The 24,613-nt window shown below is 40.6% G+C and overlaps 1 protein-coding gene across 4 annotated transcripts; it reads left to right on the plus strand.

The window, feature by feature from the left end:
- The first annotated feature begins 1,424 nt into the window (after positions 1-1,424).
- On the plus strand, positions 1,425-23,653 carry PIGZ (phosphatidylinositol glycan anchor biosynthesis class Z). 4 transcript variants are annotated; one of them, XM_072142686.1, is made up of 4 exons: positions 1,425-1,647; positions 1,776-1,919; positions 18,922-19,041; positions 20,006-23,653. In XM_072142686.1, exons 2-4 carry the CDS (start codon positions 1,883-1,885, stop codon positions 21,571-21,573), a joined length of 1,725 nt encoding a protein of 574 aa, XP_071998787.1. In that variant the 5' UTR covers positions 1,425-1,647; positions 1,776-1,882; the 3' UTR covers positions 21,574-23,653. The 4 variants fall into 4 exon arrangements, with proteins under 4 accessions (XP_071998787.1, XP_071998789.1, XP_071998788.1 ...); XM_072142687.1 differs by lacking the exon at positions 1,425-1,647 and adding an exon at positions 15,602-15,718 and having other exon boundaries at positions 1,654-1,919; XM_072142688.1 differs by lacking the exon at positions 1,776-1,919.
- The last annotated feature ends 960 nt before the right edge of the window (positions 23,654-24,613 follow it).

Genomic DNA, 24,613 nt, shown 5'->3' on the forward strand with positions numbered 1-24,613 from the left:
AAGGCGCACTGGATTATAAGGCGCACCTTTGATTTTTGAGAAAATCAAAGGACTTTTTGTGCGTCTTATAGTCCGGAATTTAGGGTACAGAAATACAGCATAAACACACATACAGTATATGCACACCACACTCACATGAACCATATACACTCCTAATACCCAAGATACAAGGGCCCCCTGACACTGTGTGCCCCATGGCAGTTGCTATCACTGCTTCCCCTTTGGTTACGCCCTGGATGAGATATATCCTTACCCTGTTCAGTGCTGCTGATTCATCAAGCAATTCCAGCTGCAGTCTTAAAACAATTCCCCATGTAGATCCTCCACATTATCCTTTCATTCTTGCAATTGTCTTTCAAGGGCAACCCGCCTCCTTGGGGGACTTTAACGAGTTTGTGAAGTTGTAAAGTTGCAATATTCTACAAATCACAGATTCTGAACCACCAACTTCTCTTGCTATAGCTGATAGTGTAACCCCTTTGGCCCTCATCTGGACAACCTGCTGCTGTAGGGTTTCAGTTATTTTGGAGCGGCGCATCAATTTCAAGTCAGTGAAATCTGGAAAGTTAAATAGGGTTTGTCAGATAATTAAGGAAATTATCACTGTCTGGTTTTCACGGGTGCTCCCGCGACCCATGACTCGGGTCGCGTTTATAGTAATTTCCCGTTGTGACCTTGATTCCCTGGAGGAAGCGACGGCGAAACGTGCGTCGGGGTGCTGTGGCGGTGGTCATTACCTATTGGCTGGCAATTTTGGTACTATGCAACACCCGGGTGGGTAATGTGCTGGATTACAACCAAAATTGAGTATACTGTGATCTCACTTATTTATGTGCATTTGGTAATGCTTGTCATGTATTTGGATACAGTTGACCATCGCCACACTCTTGTTCTTGTGGATTTTATCTTATGTTTTTAATGTCTTATTTGATGGCCATATTGAATAATAAAGTCTGCATTACACATTCTAATTTGAAGTGGTTATGAGTATTACTTGTTAGGGAATACTGTGGTCCTATATATCTTAATTGGTATTGTACGACTTACCTAATGGTCCACTACCCCTGGAGCTTGAGAGTGGTAGATTAACAGCAATAACTTGTAGCTATCTGAAAGTGTTATCTAATTTTGATCAGTGTTCTTTCATAATTATCTCATTTACATTTTTATACTGTGCTTTAGAATATATAAAATTTATGAAATAAGCTTAAAATACTGCCATTTACTCATGTTAGGATATATACACATATGACTACACAATGACCATTTAGGAAAGTGTGTGTTCTCTAATTTTGATCCCCAATGTATATGTATGTATCTTCTGGAGTGTGTGTCTTCCATACAAGCAATCGTACATATTTTGTGTTTTTGGCTTTCCCCTATAGTTTTCTCTCTATAGTTGTCAGCAGAGGGAGCCTCTCTTTTCTGGCTATAAGACGGTTCCTATTCTGCTCTTTATTCTCTGCCATTACAAAACGCTGACTCTTGTCCTCCTATAAAGGAACGCATTTGTAACCCATTCACCACCGCAGTGTTTTTGACTGTCATTAGAGAACAGTGACAATCTGTGGCTCAGCTGCTCAATGGATTGTCTTTGCTGCTGATGCAGACAATGATGGGGATAAACGTGAGTGGATTTGGATAAACGTGAGTGGATTGTCATTCTCTAAGGATCCCAGTGGTCTGCAATTGCACAATACATATGTAGTTCTGCTAATAATAATTTGCCCTCATTCTTATGTTCACCCCTACTGACCCAACCTTGGTTTTGCTAGTCCGCTGGCATGGAACTCATGAATGGCAATGTAAAACAATGGAAAGCACTTATTTCAAGGACAAAGCTTGAGGGCAGAACGCGGATGGTATCACCGAAGTGGAGATAATGGTCTGTTCTCAAGAGCATTTACACACTGGAGGAGGTAGGCAAATGCATTTTGAAGAAGGGGGATCAAAATATGTAGATATAATCATCTGTATATATAGTAACAAATCCAGATTATGTTATAGAAGATGTATCTGCCTGGAATGTTACAATAATAACTGTATCTGCTGTACATCACACAGCATTGTATTAAATTCATGGCTCAAGGAAACAGCATGCATGTGGTTAAACCATTTGCTATGGGATGTTTCATGACCCCTAGTGGTAAAAGTGCGGCATAATCTGATTTAATCTGGTTATCCTGTAACACCTTCTCTCTCATAGTAAGTGTTTTATGTTGATTGCCTATTGTTCCATTACATTAAATAGTAAACATAGGATAGGTAAATAAATATGGAAAGTTATACGCTAGATGCCATCGCTTATATTCTGGCAATTGATATACTGGCAATTATTCTGTAATCCTATTATAAATAAAAAGCTGTGACCTTTGTGATCTGATTATTAGTAGGACATATGGCTGTTAAGATGATTAACCATTGATGATAATTGACCCTTTCAGAGAAAATGCTAAAGTCTTTGGACACTCAGGAAAGAAATACTGTGCAGGACAGCTTCTAGGTAATTTGTTGCACAGGGCGAATCTCAAAAAATCGAGGTCATTAAAATGTACACAATGTATCCCGATTTTATCATACAGAGCCCCCCCCCCACCAAATAAATAAAAATATTAGAGATATGCACTTATGTATGGATTATAGTGTATGTAGCACTATGCCACAAAGTTAGCTTAAACATTGCTCCCCCCAAATTAATTCTAGCATTGAGCCTATCATGAAGTATTATTATAGCGATTTACATATATACTTCATCAGAACAAAAGCTTAGTACATTAATAAAGCTCCAGTATGGAGTTCAATACATAAGTACAGTACTAAAACCAAGCTTCATACAGAAACTCAGCACCAGGACCAATTTCTGGTCCCTATATACATATATACAGTATTCCAAATTATTTTACATATGTACAAAGCCCTCTAATTTACATGCAAGCACACTGCCCTCTGTATATAGGTGGCCAGGACACTACCCCCCAGTATTTATGTAGCCATCACACTGCTCCATGGTATATAGGTATTTAGTATACTGCCCCAGTATATAGGTATCCAGAACTCAGTACTTACCTTCTGCTGCTCCCTGCAGCTCCTCTTCTCCACAGAATTCCTTAAAAGCACGAGCAGAGCCAGGTCCGTTTACTCTGCCTTTACACACACTATTACATCATGAGATGGTAGCAATGATGCAACACAGTGTGTGCACTACTGCTGAGGAATCCTGGGAGACGCTGTGAAATGTCTAAAGCATATGCAGCCTTAACAAAGACCAAATGAAAAGGGCTGCTTGTTTTTTGTGGTTTTAGTTAGTTAGTTTTTAGTTAGTTTTAGTTAGGCCATAGTTTCCCTTTGAGGGATGCGGGGGGGGGGGGGGGTTGTTGAAGTTTAAAGGTTGAATTCCGTGCCAGAAATCCACAGCAATAATTAACTTGCTGTTGATTCTTAAAGAAGAGCAGATCCTCCCAGAGGGGGCGCACATCAGTATGTAAATGTGCTTGGTTTATAATCCTTCATCCTGATGGTAGATGTCCTTTAACCTTTAACATAAAGGGACACTGGGGCACATTTACTTACCTGTCCGAGGAGTTTACCCGAAGTGCATTGTTCTGACGATAATGCACCTTGGCGCAATTAACTAAGATCGTGTGCCCGATATCCTGCATGTGTCTCTTCCCTGCTCAGGTCCGTCCGAGTTCACCTTCTTCTTCCCAGTGTATGTAAAAGCATGTGTTGCGTCGAATTGTCCGACGAACACCCCCCCCCCCCCGGATTTCTGTCGCATGAAAGCCGGCGTGATTGCGCCAAAATCCGATCATGTGTGACACAATCCCCATCCAAATACCCGGCCCAGTCTTCAGGTTTTACCCCATTAAACTACTAGTCTCCTCAGGTAGGGGAAGAAATAACATTTCGAGAATTCTCTCTTTTATGTGGAATCTAATATTTACCTATTAAAAAATCTCCTCCAATGTCACCTGAAAATAAGCATAGAAGTCATATTTTTCATGAGATGAGTCAAGTTTAGAGATTGCAGGGAGGTTTCACTTTTATATTTCCTGGAAACATGCTGCTGTTGTCATATCAAAGATAAAAATCTCACTTACATTCAAAACAAAATAGGTTGTAACTGGATCTTCATCTTACATTCCACAGATGTCTATAAATGCTTGTTTCTCTGGATCTGTAACTCACAGGTACACAAGTTTCTTATCTTTAATATAACACCAGCATCATGTTTCCAGATACTATAGAACAGTACGGGGTAATTTACTAAGGGCCCGAATCACTATTTTTCGTCGAGTTTCTCGAATATTACCGAATTGCACCGTTTTTCCCTGAATTGCCCCAGGATTTTTGGCGCACGCGATGGGATTGTGGCACATCGGCGCCGGCATGCAAGCGACGGAAATCGGGGGGCTTGGCCGTCGGAAAACTCAACAGATTCGGAAAAAACGCTGTATTTAAAAAAAAAGTGCTTACCTGCACCCAGGATAGGATGGTGAACTCCGGCATACTCCAGCGTACTTCAGCACAGCAGCGACACCTGATGGACATCGGGCGCACTACCTTAGTGAATCGACGGAAGATCCGAATCCTCGTCGGAGAACGTGCTGCAGGATCGCAAATGGACTGGGTAATTAAATGAGCCCCATAGTGTCTGATGCAACATGTCCGCTGCAGCCTCTCAGCTTTATTCATCTCACGCAAATATGATTCTACTCTGCTCATTTTCACATGACTTTCAGGACATTCTATACATTGTAGTATGAGGGAACAGGCCATGTGTCCCAAGTCTTAAGGAGTATTCTACCAATTAATTCAATCGATTATTAAAACCAGGTCCGCACATTCACAAGCAAATTATATTTCTCAGATTTCTATGGGAAGTGATAAGAATCGTTCAGCAAGTTTTGATATCTTCTATTGACTTTTGTAGTACAGTCACAAGTTCCACAGGACCCACCTTAAAAATTCTTCCTGGGTTGCCACCGAACAGCACTATACAAATCTTGTCTGACTCCATTTCATAGATTCTTGAAAGTTTTCTCAGTAGTAGCCTGCAGCCTAAGGCCTCTTCCACACTAGCGTTGCGTTTCACGTCAGGGTGCAATGCGTGAAAAACTGACGTTTTTGGCTGCGTTTTTGTTCCATTTTTCCTTGGAGTAATTAGCGTTTTTGCGTTTTTCACGCGCGTGTTGTTAGCGTTTTTTTTGCGTTTTCGGCGCATTTTTCACGCGCGAGTCAATGGGAGAATCGAGCATTTTTCAAAGGGACCATGGTTTGGGATTAAAATGGGTTATTTAATTAAAAAATAATGTCTTCTGATAAGTTGCAAACATCTGCGATCTATTCTTCACTGTTCCCCGTGTATATTATCTCCCGACAAGTTAGCAGATGTGAAGAACAGTGAAGAATAGAATAAAACCAGTGAACACAGTGAAAACAGTGACCACAGGATCATTTAAGAGAAAAACACAGTGCAGAACACAGTGCAGAATAGATTACAGATGTTCGGCACATCTGCTTACTTGTCGGGAGATACGCGCGGAACGGTGCGAACAAAATAGCATGTGAAGAACAATATATATGTGTGTGAAGAACAAATTGCAGATGTTTAAATACATCTGCAATGTGTTCTTCACACATATATATTGTTCTTCACATGCTATTTTGGCCGCACCGTTCCGCGCGTATCTCCCGACAAGTAAGCAGATGTGCCGAACATCTGTAATCTATTCTGCACTGTGTTCTGCACTGTGTTTTTCTCTTAAATGATCCTGTGGTCACTGTTTTCACTGTGTTCACTGGTTTTATTCTATTCTTCACTGTTCTTCACTGTGTTTTTTTAATTAAATGATCGTTCGCGAGCAGGGGAAATACTGTTATTCTGGTCACCTAGCAACCCTTACGTTTAAAACGCATTGCACTCGCATTGCACTTGCAATGATTGCGAGTGCAACGCGTTCTTGATGCATCTCCATAGACTTGAATGGGGCGTGAAAATTGCGCGTGACTCGCAAAAATAGAGCATGCTGCGATTTTGACGTGCGTGCAAACGAACGCAAGCACGCGCGTCAAAAACAACGCTAATGGAGAAAGAGCCATTGAATACAATGGGACAGAGTGCAATGCAAGTTCTGCGCGTCAAATGCACGCGCAGAACTCGCGCGTGAAAAACGCCAGTGTAGAAGGGGCTTAAATGTGTCCTGTACCAGGAAATTTTTGTCAGTTCTCTCTAAGCTGGAAATGCCAGTTTATTATTACATAGCTAATAATCACTCTTATTTGGTGATGTTCCCATAAAGAACAGATTATAGATTTTACAATCTACAAATTTAAAGTCTGATATTGGATACCTGTTATAATATTCATGTAAATAAATCCTTTCAATATCTGCAGTGTGCTAAAAATAATATTTGAACCTAGTGGATTTTGTGTCTAGCAAAAGTGGTGCTTTCTACAAAGAATGAAAGGAAATCTACCATCAGGATTAAGGATTGTAAACCAAACACACTTCCTTCTGGAAGGATACATCCTTCCTTATCTGTTAATGGAGCCCAGAACCCCTCGGCTCATTTGCATAAAGCTTGGTGTGCTTGGTTTACAATCCATGATCCTGGTGGTAGATGCCCTTTAAGGTGTAACTCGTTTAAAACCTATATCTCAGGGTCTGCTTTATAATAATAATAATAGTGATTCCTTTATATAACGTAAACAGATTACACGGTGCTACACAGAGCTTATACACAGGATTCTCACTTCTGAAACACATCGTAAAATTTTTGGTGATTTTGAGTCCAGTTAGCAACATTTAAAAACATAGCTAGAGAAATAGGGATCATAGTGGGCTATAGCGGGAACACTTCAGCCCAACACGTTTCACCTACACCATCCACTAAACTATTCTGACAAGCTGATAGTGACTATGACATACACTCACCGGCAACTTTATTAGGTACACCATGCTAGTAACGGGTTGGACCCCCTTTCGCCTTCAGAACTGCCTCAATTCTTCGTGGCATAGATTCAATAAGGTGCTGGAAGCATTCCTCAGAGATTTTAGTCCATATTGACATGATGGCATCACACAGTTGCCGCAGATTTGTCGGCTGCACATCCATGATGCGAATCTCCCGTTCCACCACATCCCAAAGATGCTCTATTGCAGTGATGGCGAACCTTTTGGAGACAGAGTGCCCAAACTACAACCAATACTCATTTACATGTCACAAAGTGCCAACATGACAATTTAAGTAGTAGTTGTATCACGGGTTTCAATCGTATTGGTGTCTTGAGTTCACCAATACAATAGAAAGTTGATGGAGAAATTTGGATTGTAGCTTCCCTCCAGGGGACCCAGAGCAGTAGCTCCAACGAGAACCCATATCTATCCACACCTTCTTGCTCTTTCTGCAGTGCTGGTAGCCAAGGTTATTGCTTTAAAATGGCGCTGAGCATGGCACCTCCTGGGCTGTCTTGGACCACAGGAGGAAGCTTTGAGTCCTGTCTGACAAACTCTCTGTTGGCATGAAGGCCTGGGTGCCCACAGAAAGGGATCTGAGTGCCATCTCTGGCACCAGTGCCATAGGTTTGCCATCACTGCTCTATTGGATTGAGATCTGGTGACTGTGGAGGCCATTTGAGTACAGTGAACTCATTGTCATGCTCAAGAAACCAGTCTGAGATGATTCCAGCTTTATGACATGGCGCATTATCCTGCTGAAAGTAGCCATCAGATGTTGGGTACATTGTGGTCATAAAGAGATGGACTTGGTCAGCAACAATACTCAGGTAGGCTGTGGCGTTGCGACGATGCTCAATTGGTACCAAGGGACCCAAAGAGTGCCAAGAAAATATTCCCCACACCATGACACCACCACCACCAGCCTGAACCGTTGATACAAGGCAGGATGGATCCATGCTTTCATGTTGTTGACGCCAAATTCTGACCCTACCAACCGAATGTCGCAGCAGAAATCGAGACTCATCAGACCAGGCAACGTTTTTCCAATCTTCCACTGTCCAATTTCGATGAGCTTGTGCAAACTGTAGCCTCAGTTTCCTGTTCTTAGCTGAAAGGAGTGGCACCCGGTGTGGTCTTCTGCTGCTGTAGCCCATCTGCCTCAAAGATGGCTGAATAAGGTGTTGGATAAAATGGGGTTCTCAGGGGCCTCTCAGACCTTTTTGGGTGCTTCATTCTCAGACCCTAGAGAAAAGATTCGCCTACCAGGGTTTATTTCTAGCCCCTTTTTATTGCGATTGGAGATGAGACATGGGTGCCCTTTGTTGCCCTTACTATTAAATGTATCTATGGAACTCCCTAGAGAACTATGGTCTCGTCTCACCAGATGCTCTGTGGACATCTAGGGCATTACAGTGGGAAGACAGAAATTACGTGTTGCTCTTTCGTGGATGATCTTTTACTTTTTCGAGCAAACCTATTTCAAGACTTACCCTCAGTCATCTGACTCTTGGATGACTTTGGCTTATACTTAAAGGGGTTTTCCCAAGAAAGAAAGTTCTCATATTTTAATACCCTAGTGATGTTTACACAATAAACATATTTTTAAACCCTTACAACCTTAATTTTATTTAGTTTTACAATTTAGTTTTACAATGGTCATGGAGTGTGGGAGACACTTCGTGATTCCCTTGCTATGAGGTGTTGTGTACTGACAAAGTGCTTGGATTATTAGGATCCAGGTTTATCTACACTTTCATTTTACTTCTGAACATTCTACTAGTATCTGACACATAGAAAAAGAGAGATTAGACAGATCAGAGATGATGAGATCCTTGAGATGGATATAACACACAATGACACACTTCAGCTCTGCTATGTATGAGCTATAACAAACACTGTCAGCTCCGCTATAACTCCTTCCCCTACAATAAAGCTCTTATCTTATCTGTAGCTTGTAGATTTAGTCTCCTCACACTGCTTCTTGCCGTGAAGTGTCTCTGTGTGAGCTTGTCTTGTAATGGAGAGGGACAGGGCCAATGCAGAGAGAGACTGCTGCATCCAGACAGGAGAAGCTATTCATGAGAAGAATCTGCAATGCCCGATCCTTAGTCAGAAAATTTACGGTCAGATCCCAGGGCAACCAAAATTGTATACACCAGGACTGATAAAGACAGGTTGGAATTACTTTGAGATGCTGTATTTTTGTTGATAACAGTGATTTAGAGAATGTGTTATTTTGTTATCCTGAATTTATTTATGAATCTTGTCTTCATGGGAATACCCCTTTGAGCTTAACATTAATAAATGCGAACTACTGGACTTGTCTCTCCCCGACAACAGTCTATACCATGGCCTCACTGAACACTCCCTGTTAAAGTGACATGATCCTACATAAAGTACCTCATGTACACATACAGAAAGTATTGGTGTGTCAGTTCCAGCTTAACTACCATCCCCTAATTAATAAAATTGTATACAATATAGAAAAGATGGGAAAACTTTCCCTTTCTATCCTAGCAAGAGGACATCTCCCTAAATGATATCTTCTTCTAAACTTTTATACCCTCTGCAAACAATTCCTCTCTTGATCTGACATGTCAACTGTCTTCACTTTGCTCTCACTTCCTTTATACAACCTTGCTTGTCTCGTCAGACACGTCTTGTCAGACAAGCCTTATTTTCTAACACTGTACTGGAAGAGGAACTGGCATGGCCGACCTCTTTAGTGGCTTTTCTCTATGTACAACTTGAAAATGTGCCCATTCAGGGCCGATTCTGGCCTTTTTGCTGCCTGAGGCGAAAATGTAAATGCTGCCCCCCCCCTATTTCTCAGCACCCTACTTCCGATCCATTTCTCACTGAAATTGCAGGGAAATCTTTAAAAAGTATCTACAACCTGATCTGAATATGCCCATGACATTAACAACAATTGATAACATACTCACACAGCGCTACCAGATCACTAGGACTACACACGCTGGTGCTGTTTCACACATTAGTATTCAATAAGTGACACAGACATATACTGACAGAAACCCCTAACAGTATATACAGCCAAAACCCTCTATATTCTGCCAGAACCCTTTGCAGATAGTATACACAGCCAGAACCCACTCAGTAGATAGTATATACAGCCAGAACCCTCCATAAATAAAATATACAGCCAGACCACCACCTATAGATAGTGTATACAGCCAGACCGCCAAACATAGATAGTATATATAGCCAGACCACATTGCCAATTAGACGTAGTCCGCTTCTGAGCGACACAATGCCACATGGAAGACTTGCAGAAAATTCCTGGTTTTACCATTCTTGGTACGCAAACACCTGCCTCTCAAGGCAGTGATAATGCTGTTTTTAGACCATGAAGAACCAAGGGTATTACTGTAGTGGTTGATCTTTTACATCCTGATGAGCCAAGATTGTTAACATTCCAAGCATCCAAGAGCATACTGCCAAATCCGGCTTGAGTTCACACTGCGCCGGCCAACTCCCGGCTGGCCGCTCCCCCCCCCCCCTCATGCCTCTTCATGCCTCTACACGCCCCAAGCAATATTGCTGGCAAAAAAGTTATTAATGTCCTGACCATAAATGTTGATCACTATTGTAGTACTCAGAGATGTATTTTAGATGATATTTTAAGTTCTACATATTGCCACTGCTCCTGATATTTCAGACATTTTGCCTATTACCGCTACTTTTTGTGCCTTCATCCATGCTTCTAGCTGCATAATCAGTTCTCATTATTCTAAATTCAGGGTAAAATATGGATAATGTGAGAGAATGTGATGAAAATGATATCATGCTAATATTTGCATTAAGACAGTACTGTGCACTATTAGCACTGTGTAATTGTTGCTGGTGCAGTAGAACAGTTATGCTTTTAGCTTTGGGCACATTTACTTACATATTTGCATTAGCAAACTATTATTGGATGTAGCAAAAGAAGAATCAGTCCTGTGTCCTGAATGTTTGTGACAAAATGTGTCCTCATGTATCCATCAGTGACACATCATTTGTGAAGTAAAGACAGGCCTTGAGGCAATTCTTCTGCCCTCATCATCACTGCTTTACTGACATGAACACCAATGTTCCTTCATAAGCAATACTTCCTGTACGTCCTTTTCTACAATGTTATTATTTACGTTGTTACTTAAAGTCACTCAGGGAAATTTGAACCACCAGGAATTGTAATTATTCTTCTCTTTACATTTTATACTTTGCTCTTTTGATAAGTAAGATTGTACTTAGGCAGGGGTGTAACAAGGAGAGACTGGGCCCCATTACAGAATTCTAAATGGGACCTCCTTCCCCTTCAGGACGCAGTCAGTTTGTATGTAAAGGCTCTACACACTTCTGCTTGCCGGCAGGAAGTGTCTGTGTCTAAACTCCTCTTGGAATACAGGGGTGGAGGGGCCAATGCAGAAAGATACTGCAGTGACCAGACAGGAGAAGATATTTATGAAAATAATCTGCCCTGACCGACCCTAAGTCAGAAAATTTACGGTTGGTGCAAGTGAAATTCTATATACCAGAACTGATAGAGACAGCTTTTATCTTTGGTAATAACAGTGAATTAGAGAATGTGTTATTTTGTTATCCTGCGTATATTTATGAATCTTGTCTTTGTGGGAATATCCCTTTAAGCATGACGTATGCCAATATTACTAAATATGTTAATAGGTTATCTGATATCCCAGTACCCTGCTAGTTTTCTTGACCTCCTTAAAAATGACATGTTGCTGCAAAAACATTAAATAAATTTGGAGTAAAGTTTTCTAGCCACAAAATATTAATTACCTTTATGTAGGATAGACCATCAATGGGATGGAACGCCCAGCATCTATGCCGATCAGCTGAGAAAAGCAGCACCAGACCTTCAGTTCATACAGGACAGAGATGGAAGCAGTGCTGTCTATTGTATAGTGGTGGTTGAAGGTTACTGCAGGGTGGGCTTTCATTGAAGTGAATAAGACCTGAACAAATGGTAGCCCTAAACCTCCACTACACAGTAGGTAGTGATGTCTGCTTCTATATCCATCCTGTCTACAGCTGTCCAAGCTGCTGGATGCTCTGCTTTGATTGGCAGTGGTGACAGGAGTTACATCCCCACCTATACTAATACCTATGCTACTGAATGTATACACTCATATATACACTCATACATAGATGTATACATTCATATGCATATACATTCATACGTTTATAAACACACAAATATACACTCATATAACACATGTAGGGCCAGATTAAGGTTGGTGGGGGCCCCAGGGTGCAAAATCTGGTAGAGAACCCCACTGAATGTAGCACACATACACATCCTCCTTCTAACTATTCCCCCAGTAATACATCTATATACATCCTCCAACCCTCCAGTGATACATCTATATAGAGCCGCCAACCCCCCAGTAATACAACTACATACAACCGCCAAGACCCCTAGTAATACATCTATATATATCTATATATATATATATATATATATATATATATATATATATATACAGGCAGTCCCCGGGTTACATACAAGATAGGGACTGTAGGTTTGTTCTTAAGTTGAATTTGTATGTAAGTCGAAACTGTATATTTTATCATTGTAGTTCCCGACAATTTTTTTTTTTTGCCCCAGTGACAATTGGAGTTTCAAATTTTTTTGCTGTAATAGGACCAAAAATTATCAATAAAGCTTCATTGCAGACAATTTTAAGCTGATTATTGCAATCTGGGACTATTTTAAAGCATCCAGAGAGCTTCACCAGAGGTCACAGTGGGCAGAGGGGTCCGTCTGTAACTATGGGTTGTCTGTAAGTCGGGTGTCCTTAAGTAGGGGACCGCCTGTATCTGCCGACCCTTAAGTCAGAAGATCCTGGGTAGGGTCCAGGGTGTACACCAGGACTGATAGACAGGATGGAATTATATCTGTGAAATGCTGTATTTTTGTTAATAACATTGAATTAGAGAGTGTGTTATTTTGTTATCCTGAGTACATGTAAGAATCTTGTCTTAATGGTAACACCCCTGTAAGAAGGTGCGACGCTGGACAAGGATCGCTCCAGCATATCTCCTTTTTTCTACTCCACAATCCCTATAATCAGAGAGGGACATTACTGGTCCCAGTGTGATCATATTAAGACCCCTGAGGAGCCGCTAAACTTAAACAGCGAAATGCGGTGGGTCTAGGGTCTATGGGCCTAAAATAACTGATTTGGTCAGAATCATCAGTGAGTAATTATTGTCACAATTTTTCTGTGACCTGTGAGTACATTATTCATTTGTTAGCCTTGTGTGTCTATTTTTGGAGCAATTAGTGTACCCGGTAAAGAGCCTCATTTCATAACCAGGACATTAGAGGGTGTAACTTTAGTGTATGTTGGCAGTGGCTAGCTGCAATATGTTTTTAAATGGTTTATTAAAAGTTATCTTTTAGATGGTCATATTTTCTCAGTGATTATATTTCCTCTTGAATACATCACTATATTGCCTTACTGACAGATTTATAGTCAGGTACTGTGAATTGTTTCTTTAAAACATTGGCCAGACTTTTTATCATTTGAATGTCAAAAAGGGAAACAAGGTTATCCCTGTTTTTTTTTATTGTGGACCAAAAAGACTCAAAATTTGGTCAATATCCTCTCTTCATCAATAAAGCACAGACACAATCATGGTCGGAGTGGAGTACCTTGGGCCCACAAGAGGAAATAATTTTTGGGGCCCACCCTATCTTTTTGATAGATAGAATACCAGACAACTAATGGGAGTGTAAAACACACAGATAACGTTGTACACTATTAAACACGTTGGAGCAGATTTGTCAGAAGAATCTGAGAGCAGAACTGTTCTAGTTGCTCAAGGCAACCAATCAGAGCTTAGCTTTCATTTTCCCACAGCAACTTATGAAATGAAATCTGAGCTCTGATTGGTTGCCATGAGTCATAAATAAAGACAAAGCACATCTTACTACTTTCAGAATACAGATGGGTTTGATGCATTTTGCCCAAAGCATTTGAATTCAAATGTATCATCAGAATGCGGCCTCTGACTGTGTTCACACTCTGCACTTGAATTACATTTAGGAAGGCAATTCCAGCGCAGTGCAGAGGAGATTATCCAGATCACATCAGCGTTTACAGTGAATGTGCATTGTACACATGCGTTCTGGAAACACTCCACCCCGAGTTGTGTTTCTAAATGTAATTAAATCAGAAACCTAAATGTAGCCACCAACCCTAAGCCAAATATACCCAGCCCCACTAACCCTAAGCTACTGACCCACTAACATATATTGTGCCCACCATAATGGGTGTGTAAGAACAAGAAAGCAGTTGTACTTACCCCCCTCTGGCGCTCCAGTCCAGCGCTGTGCCCCCCATTACCTGTGGTCTGTATGTATACAGAGGCACAGCAGTGACATCACAACAGGCAGCCACTGCAGGTATTGGCTGTGGTCAGTGTAACACTTATACAGGCTGCAGGCAGAGGCTGCACAGGGAGCACTGTGGTGGTGACATCACTGCTGTATCTCTGTATACATACAGACCTCATCAAAGGTCCTTTACTATTATCCAGGCAGTATGTGCAACAGTCAGCAGGCAAAGGGCAGTTTTGCCCGGCGCCTGGTCCTCTAGCCAACCCTAGTCACCCCCCGGACTCTACCCCATGTAGGGGAAGGGGAAGGGCGTTGCCGACAAATTTCAATTTTTTATTTAAATTAAAAATGTTCCTTTACCCTTACCGCTGGGCCAGTCCGACCCTGTAGCCTCACAGGCACAAGTCATTAAACCAAGGATAGAGTTTTGATGATATTTCTCAAGGCCTGTCTCAGCACTTGCACAAAGCCAACTCATTGAGGTTAGTTATAAAGAGCTAAAGTTTCATACACAAAATCTTAGAATAAACTTAACGATTTTGTTGATAAAAAAAAATTGTACTGTAATTATTACAGTATCTGGGATCTGTTAAATATGCACCCGTAAAGCCTGACCATTGAGTCACACAATTTAACAAACCCTCTCTCCACTGGATAGTACTGACATTTCAGGATGGGGTATTGGTTGAGAGGAGGATGATATATTTACAAGATGCAAGGAAAAAAAGATACTGAAGTAGCACTCCGTAGATGTGATAAAGCAGATTTATTCCACCTTCATGATGCGACGTTTCGTCCATTCAATCAAGACATTTTCAAGCATGAAAATGTCTTGATTGAATGGACGAAACGTTGCATCATGAAGGTGGAATAAATCTGCTTTATCACATCTACGGAGTGCTACTTCAGTATCTTTTTTTCCTTGGATGTACGGGCCATTATCAGACCCTGTTATGAAGACCTGCACCCGAGTTTTTCTCCTTTAAACGCTGTGCTTCTCCTTAAAAACCTTTCCTTTAACCGTGTTAAAGATGCAGTTATCCCTTTGAAGGCAACAGAGGGCTTATGTGGGCCTTGGGGTAACTGAGTTTGACAACTCAGATGCAGCTCATGTGAAGAACAAGATGAGCCACCCAGTGGCTGAACTGAGTAGGAAAACTACCAACCTTGAAATTCAATAATCAGAGAAATAATACAGCAGGGCATAAAGGGAGGAGAGTAATGTGTGCAGGAAACAGAGGTGTGTTTGACATCTGTGAATGTTCTGCCAGATACTTTTTGAACCCCTGGAGAGCCTGAAGTTGAAGTAAATGACCTTAGGGTGCGGGGCTGTGAAGAGGAGTAGAGGCAGTCAGAGATTCTGCCAGAAGACAGAAGAAGAAATACAGGTTGTAAAAAATCTATTTGCTGTGTTGAATTGTAACTATCTCTGCACTGTTTTTATTTAATATGTGTAGTGAAAATATTTAAAAATATTTTTGGCATTACACTCTCTTAGAGGGGTTTCTCAACTTTTCTCAAAAATCTGGCTGCAAAGTTTTCCCTTTGCAATGCTTTCAGTGAAGATTTCTATGACATATCTGTTCTTAGCCATATTCATCACTTCCTATATTGTGTAAAAATCTTTCCTTCTACCATTCACTAACAGCTCTGATAACAGACGGTCCGAGTCCTCTCACAAATTACCCAAAAGCAATGGAGATAGGAGAGTCAGCCAGTCAGAGGTGACAATCCAGCTCAAGTAGCAGTATTTAGTGATATTCTTTATTGCACCCTCATAGCCATAATAAGCAATAGTTTGGAGCTTGTAGTCTATAGGGAGTTTCCTTGGAACACTGAGATAAGAGGTGCAGATAAGCTGTGACATTATCTATTGTTAGTGGATTGTAACGATGGTGTTTTCTAAAGAGGTGTTACATTTTAATATATTGTACTGTACTATATTTTACAGTATTGATTCTGTGATGTAAATGAAGTGACTGCTGCATAGAACCCCCTTTACAACTTAAGCAAATGTCAGTTTATTATGTAGCTTAGTAGAGTCAAAACTTCAGAAGTTTTTTTATTACATATATATACTATGGCAATACTTTAAACACTTGCAACTGAAGCCAGGTTTCAACTTCCTGACCAAACCCTATTTTTCAGATATGACAACTGATAACTTTGGAAAGCTTTAACATACTCAGCTAATTCTGAGTGCTCTAAGTTAGCTGAAAAATGTGGTTGATATGTTTTGCGTTTATTTATTAAAAAAAAAAAAGTAATATTTGGAAAAAAAATTAAATGTACTTTTAGACAGATAGTTTTATTACCCAAAATCTTAATACCTAGCATTTACTATTTGCCTGATTTAACTTTGCATCCTTTTTAAAATATCCCTTTATTTTTTAGGATGTTAAGAGGTTCATAACTTTGGAAACTTTTTTTTTGTATCATCAGAAATCGCCAAAATCTAGAGATTGCACCATAATAAATAAAATATGTAAAAATTCACATTGACCCAAATTTTTTTAGCCACTAGTTAGTCAGCAGCGTAGTGAAGGGATAGAGTACTATCTTCTTTTTTAGAGGGTGTATTTGGCTGGATATGTTTTAAGCTGCCATGACACATTCAGAAAGGCCTTTAGATGCCAAAACAGTGCAATCCCCCAGCAATGGAAACCCATTTTAGAAACTATATCCCTATAGAATGTTTCAAGTAGTATGGTGAGCATTTTCTTTTAGATTTGGGCTGTGAAAATTAAATACACATTTTAGCACGATTTTATGACATTTTAGACACAATCATTTATCACTAGGGGTTAATGGAGACAGCTTTCACCATAGTTTTCTACACAAATTCTCCTGAATATAGTCAAAAAACATGGAAGACCTTAAAAGGGATATAAAACTAATTTGCTATTGGAAGGAAGATTTTGCTGGAATAGTTTTCAGGTACTTTGCTAATAATGCAGTGTCCTTGAGCAACCTGAACAGTGGAAACCCACAAAGAGGCACCTCATTTTGTAAACTACACCCTAAGGTTATTTATCAATGGGTGTAGTAGCCATTTTGACCCCAAAGTCAGCCTCTTAGTTATTATGCTGTGTTTCTGGATCTAAGTAACACCCTACAAGCAGGGGTGCAACTTGAGGGGGTGCAGAGGTTGCGATCGCACCCAGGCCCAAGAGGTTTAGGGGGCCCTTATGGTGTCACTTTCACATATGAGAAGACTGGCACACACTTTGCACAGGGGATGGCGCAGGCCATTTTCCCAGAAGGCTGTTTAAACCTGCCTCTCCCATCACACCCTGCTGGATCTTTGGGCCTCACAGCCTTAGAAAAACATTCTTGCAATTCTCCTGCGTTCCTGTGTGTTCCTGTTCACGTGTGCCTGTGTTCCCGATTCCATCTGCCTAGACCTCCCGTTGCTGACCCCGGATTGAACCTTGAAATGGAATCTCTGCCGCCTTCACTGACCTAGTGCCTGGACCTGACCTCCTAAGGTACCTAAACTGCCACCACGGCTAGTTGCACCTGTGGAACGATCTGGTGGTACCCAAAGTCCAACCCACTTTGCGGCGGGCTCTGGTGAAGACCAGGTGCCACTCCTGCGGTGGTCCAGTGGATCCACGCATCCCGAACTCTGACACACATACTGCATATACATACAGTAAATACACACATAATATATATTCAGCATATACATACACATACAAAAAATACACACATCCAGAATATGCATTTATATACATATATGCATATATATACATACATATGCAGAAGGGAGGGCAGATGTGTCGGCGGACGGGCCTTTGCTTAGATGGCTGTGTGGATGGGAGAGTTGGCGGCCGGCACAGGTGGGGCACGGCTCTACGGGCAGACCTGTTGTTGCGGTCAGCAAGTACAGAAGGGCCCAGGAGAACAGCACCGATAAATTTAGGTTCCGACATCCATCTGCATCTATGATCAGGTCTACAATGCATCTATGATCCATCTGGCTGCATCTATGATCAGTCTTGTTTGAGATAAGAGTTTAGAGGGACGACCAGGTCTTGGTAGATTTGTAGAGGTCTTCCTTCCATTTCAATATGATCGCTTGCGCAGTGCTCCTTGGGATGTTTTGTGAAATCTTTTTTTTATCCAAATCCGGCTTTAAACTTCTCCACAACAGTATCACCGACCTGCCTGGTGTGTTCCTTCATGATGCAGAACCATGAGACTATCACAGAGCAGGTGGATTTATGCGGAGACTTGATTACACACCGGTGAATTATATTTATCATCATCAGTCATTTAATCATTGGATCATTCAGAGATCAGAGACTGAACTTCTGGAGTGAGTTTTACAAAAGTTTAAATTAAATTAAATTAAATAAATTCCGTTCCACTTCACAATTGTGTCCCACTTTAGCAGAAAATTACAATTTTATATCTTTATGCTTAAATCCTAGAATGTGGCAAAAGGTAGAAAAGTTCAAGGGGGCCGAATACTTTCGCAAGGCGCTATTAGTCTCAGAAGTGTCAGGTTTCTTTAACATGCCAAAGCAATGGAATTTAGCATTGTTTACTATTTCCGAATTTATATTGCCATTTCATTTGGTTACAGCAATGCAGGAGAAAATGCTGTGGGGCGCTCTTAGCATTCTACGTGTCATATGGTGTCTTGCACCACAGAAGGGTTACCTGCATCCTGATGAATTCTTTCAATCTCCTGAAGTAATAGCTGGTATGTATTGCTCCACAATGTTGTCATTTAAATGTCCACCCTCCCATTAATACATATTTTTGTATTAATCCAATGCAGCTAAAATGTAAATTAAAGCATCTTAATACTTAATTTAAAAACACACTCTCACTCTTAGCACACATTTTGTAGTCTGATCCTGCAATCACAGTCTGTTCTATCTATTCTCTAATTATTATACTGCTGCGGCCATTTTGTCCTTGGGTATGCATGGCAGAAGACAGAAGGTAGGTCACCAAGACTAATGTCCAGAGACAGAGAAGAGGTTTGAAACAGCACTTGTGAAAAGGCTTGAAAATGCCTTCATTAAGAAGGGGAAACATTGTTTTGTGAACACTTGGTGGGATAAAGAACACTGGGGAACATTTATATAAAGTGTCCTTACCTCCTGTCTGGCTGTTGGTAATGAGGTACATGTTTGATATTACTGTCCCTGGGACAATTTTCTCTACTAGACCATTTTTCTTTTGGTCTACTCTCTGCCTCTTCTCAGCTCTTGTGTCAGAGATTCCACACCATGAAAACCATGCCTTTTTGGAGCGGAGTCGAAGGATGCGGAGAACACATTTTTTTGGCGTTGACCACTGATAAATGGTTCTTAAGGGAGAAAAGTCAGTGGGAGTGCCATAAAAAGAGGCTGAACCCCCATTGTAAATGTCCCCCACTATGGTTTTGAAGAGTTACTAATTACTTAACAAACTCTAATTTCTCCCTCCTTACTTACACTTCAACCAAAATGTGTTGAAAACCAAAGCGGAACACTTGTTCTCTAACAAGCTGGCTGGGCGAGCATGGGTTAGCATGAAAGCGCCCTTAAAGACAGACTACAGAGAGGGAAAATTGGAAAAAGTGCAGAATATAAATCAAATTTGGCCCAGTTTCATTTCATGCCTTTCAAAACTAGATCTGACATATCTAAATAACATATCTGATCTTTTTCTCTTAGGTGACATATTAGATCTGGAAATCAATCGTCCTTGGGAATTTCATTCTGCCTTCCCCTGCAGGACAGTGCTTATACCTCTTATGACATCTGGCACAGCCTTCTGGATCATTAACTTTTTACAACGATTGGGATTTGAGATGGCTTTCAATTACAGCTACCTTCTGCTGGTTCTTCCTCGTCTCATCATCACACTCCTCTCCTTCCTATTGGACTATACAGTGCATCAGGTAGCTCCAGTTTGGGCCTGTAACCCATGGAAGGCATTGGTTCTCCTGGCAATGTCTCCAGTGACTTTAGTTTTTTACACTAGAACATTTGGCAATGCTGTGGAAGGTGTTCTGTTTGCTCTTCTCCTTTTACTCATTAAGCCTGGCAACAGCAATCCTGAATCTAATTCTACAAATTCAAAGGATCATCATTTTATTGGCCTGGTGTTGACTGTCGGCTTTTTTAACAGACCTACTTTTCTCTGTTTTGCTTTGGCTCCATTAATATATTGGGCTGCCCAACGTGGTAGCCGCGGGTCGTGTGCCTCACATACAATGCTCATTCTTACATTAATGAAGACTGTGCCTAGTGTAGTTCTCTTGTCGGGCCTATTTGTATTGGCTGACACTATATACTATACAGGGCATTGGCCACTTTCTGTGACCGGCAGGGAAAGCTTCATTAAGCAGCTAATGAAAAACACAATTCTAACACCTATTAATTTCCTGCATTATAACATGAACCCAGAAAATCTTGCTCAGCATGGTGTTCATCCTCGAATTACTCACATAGCAGTGAACGGCTTTATGCTGTTTGGATTGTGTCATCTCTTTGCTGTGTCCTCTGCTTTCAAAATGTTAAGAACTCTCATATGGAGTAAATGTAACCCTGATAAAAGTCACTATGAGAGGCCACCACAGCAAGCCAGTTTACTGTTAATGTTTTACTTTGTACCACTCATGTCCCTGTCATTTTTTAAACACCAGGAACCTCGCTTTCTCATCCCCCTGATAGTTCCCTTGGTCTTATTAGTTTCCAATTATAACAGCGCAATGAAAACAAAATGTGTTATTGTCTTGTTTAATGTCACTGGGGCCCTTTTCTTTGGCTGTCTCCACCAAGCTGGATTAATTCCCAGCTTGATCCACATCCAGCAAACTGTGCAGCCTAAATTCACCTCCAGCAACATGTCATGCCACCACACTGTGCTCTTTACGCACACCTACATGCCTCCATTGTACTTGCTGAATCTAAAAAAGGGGCAAACATCAGTGGATATTATTGATCTGGCAGGATGTAATAAAGACCTTATGTGCCAAAAACTTAGAGGCCTACAAGAAGAACTGTCCCTCAGGAACACACAAGTGCTGGGGAGAAAGTATCATCTAAGAGCCGTGTTCCCTGGCTCTATCACCACAGTTATTAAAAGCTGTGGATTATCTTATAAAGATGAAGTATTATTTACACCGCATTTGTCTATGGAGGATCCTCCCAAAATGTGTGATTTGCTCTCAGGCAACTTAGAAAGTCACTTATCCCTGCATGTAATTGAGGTTGATGTGGGGACAACAATGGGATAGCATCAACCAGTACTATTCATTTTCAATAGTTAAAGAGAATGTATATTCAAAGCAAATTGGACAAAAATCTTTAGAATCTTAAATGTTACTTCCAACTATTTTTTTAGACTTTGGAAATGGACCCTGATAATGTTAAAGGGATTATCTGGGGACATGAAGAAACATTACAGTGATGTATGCTTACTAGTTTAAGCCCAGTTCTACTGTAATTCCTGCTGCCAAACTTCTGGGAATAATAGGAGGGACTATATAGTGAGAAGTGAACTAAAAATGTCTGCTTCTGGCATCTGTGCTCACACAAGGGGCCAACAGGGAGAAACAAGTGCCAGCTCCTTATAGTTTGAAACCACGTAAAGCTTCTCTCTCATGAATATCCCCTCCTCTCATCTGGGCTTGGCATCAGAGGTCACATGACTACAAAGGTCTGGCAATTACAATGTAATCAGCTTTATCACAGTGTTGTGACTGCAGCTTCACAGGCTGTTACAGTGTGCAGGAGCACTTCCCTTCCCACTGTGTGCTGGAACTTCCTGTATTTGTAATGTTCATTGCTGGTAGGAATTATTACACAGGCATGTATCCCAGGAACAAAGCAATAAACTTTAACTACAGCACTTATTAAGAGTATAGATAAATATATACACAAATACACGTATAAACACTAGAAGTATCTTCTTTGCTGCTGGCGGTTAAAGAGGAGAATTGAAAGAAAAATATGGGAAGGTGGCAGGGTAAAATATAAAATAAAAAACATGACCCTTGTTTATGGAGCAGACTTCCTGTCACATGTCTGTTTTCCTAGCTGGAAAACATTTTATACAATGACATACCATAATAGATGACATTATAAAGGGTTGCCATCTTCTTATCATACTAATTTTATCCTTTTTTTAAGATGCAGATTTTTCTTTGAAATGATGTCAGATAAAGTGAAACACAACAAGTAAAAAAACGCATGCAGAAAACGCATGTAAATCTACATTAAACACGCACTATAAATAACACAAATCTACATCAAAAAGACACATAAAACGATTGTATTTGGTGCAGATTTTCAATGACAATGTGGAAGCCTAGTAACATGATACAGGATAATAGTCAAATCAACATATCTATTCTGCTTGTATCCCTGTTTTGAAAAAATAGATTCTTATCTTTAATATGACACCAAAAGCATGTTCCCAGGTACTATAGAGACCAAGATAGGGGCATCTGACTCTCCCTGCAGCCTCTCAACCTGACTCATCTGAGGCAAAATAGGATTTGGAGTTGATTGTTTTTATAGGTAAATGGGTGAGATTTCACAATAAAGAGGAAATTTTAGGAAGAACATGTCATACCTAAAGGGGCTAGTAGTTTAATGGGATAAAATCTGGAGTCCCTTTAGAGCTGGTTTTCAGCTCTGGCTAATTGATGGAGATCCTAATCCCCCCCAATATTTTTAAATGCCTTGAAGGGGTATTCCCATAATGAAAAGTTATGCAAATTTTCAATATACTTTCTTTATCATTTCCTCATGGTTTTCTAGATCTCTGCTTGCTGTCCTGCTATAGAAAGCTTCGTTGTTTATTTCCAGTGGACAGAAATCTGACCATGTTCACACAGGTGCATAGCTCATTAGTATTACACAGCTCTGATTACTCTCTATAATACTAATGAGCCGTGCACCTGTGTGACCATTGTCAGATATCTGTCCACTTGAGGTGAACATAGAAGCTTTCTATAGAATGACATCAACAGAGATCTAGCAAACCGAGAGGAATTGCTGCAGAAATCATATTGGAAAATTGTAATTTTTATCATCATACAAACAATAACATTAATTTGTTGAAGTGGGAATACCCCTTTAATAGGTCTCTGAAGAAGACACCCCCTTTAATTGCTCGATGAAGATAAGACAAGCAATAGTTGTGCATGTGTCATAGATTATTGTGTAAAAGGTGGGCATCATAAAAAAATATTTCTGTAAACAACTGTAATTTCACTTGGATGGTAAACATTGTTGCACATATGTTTTCAGTTTATTATAATAAATTGGAAGAAGCTGTGGTCATTGGAATAAATCTTGAGAAATCTTTAACCTTTGTTTGCATTTCTAAAAACATGATCTATGTACTTGTTCCTGTAAGGAGAGTATTCCCTACACATATGTCTATTCACACATGGATGTATGTGAAAAGCATGTATCCATTAGTTGAGTATAAACAGGACCTGTCACCTCTTAACATTGTGGTTTTATTAACCCCTACAGGCTTCCTTTTCATTTTTGTGTTTCTGTTTATGAGTTAAAGGGGTATTCTCGTCTGGGCATTCACATTCAGTTTCATTAATCTTCCATTTATAAACATTTCTTCAATTGAATGTTATTAAATAAAATGTTCCTGTGTGAAGATAATTTCTCATAAATGTAGTCATTCTGTCCCTTAGAAACGAGATGGCTTCCTCGGCTACGACCACGTCACGCTCTGGCAGCAGTGGCCAGACATGCGCTATTGAGCTCTGCCTGACCACCAGGATTCAGCAATCATTACCACAGGACGGCTGTGCGACATGTAGTAACTCCCGGACATTTCATATACAAAAACCTTTTGTTTCTTTGTGCAATCCCTCCAGCAGACGTGGTCGTATCCGAGGAAGCTATCTCGTTTCTAAGGGACTATAGGACTACATTTATGAGAAATTATCTTCACACAGGAACATATTTTTTAATAACATCTAATTGAAGAAATGTTTATATATGGCAGATTTATCAAACTGAATGTGAATGCCCAAACGAGAATACCCCTTTAAATCCTTGTATTCATCACTAAATATTTTCTTATAATAAATATTCAGATCTTTTACTTTGGTGACATAGTGAAAAAAAGACCTCATACATCTCTTTAAACCCATCACAATCCTGACGTTCATGGTCTGGATCAGTGGTCCCCAAACTACGGCTGCTGCTGCTGCTGAGGACCCGGGCGGGTCGCTGCAGTCGGGCAGGAGCCTCCGTCCGTCCGGACAGGAAGCTCCTGCCCGTCACTGAGTAGTGCCCGAT

This window comes from Engystomops pustulosus, chromosome 3 (assembly GCF_040894005.1).
Source record: "Engystomops pustulosus chromosome 3, aEngPut4.maternal, whole genome shotgun sequence".
Lineage (NCBI taxonomy): Eukaryota > Metazoa > Chordata > Amphibia > Anura > Leptodactylidae > Engystomops > Engystomops pustulosus.

Coding starts and splice junctions, on each gene's coding strand:
- PIGZ (XM_072142686.1), top strand. CDS start 1,883: ATGGTCTGTTCTCAAGAGCATTTACACACTGGAGGAG. Junction 1,920..18,921: donor GCATTTACACACTGGAGGAG/GTAGGCAAATGC, acceptor ATTTGGTTACAG/CAATGCAGGAGAAAATGCTG. Junction 19,042..20,005: donor ATCTCCTGAAGTAATAGCTG/GTATGTATTGCT, acceptor TTTTTCTCTTAG/GTGACATATTAGATCTGGAA.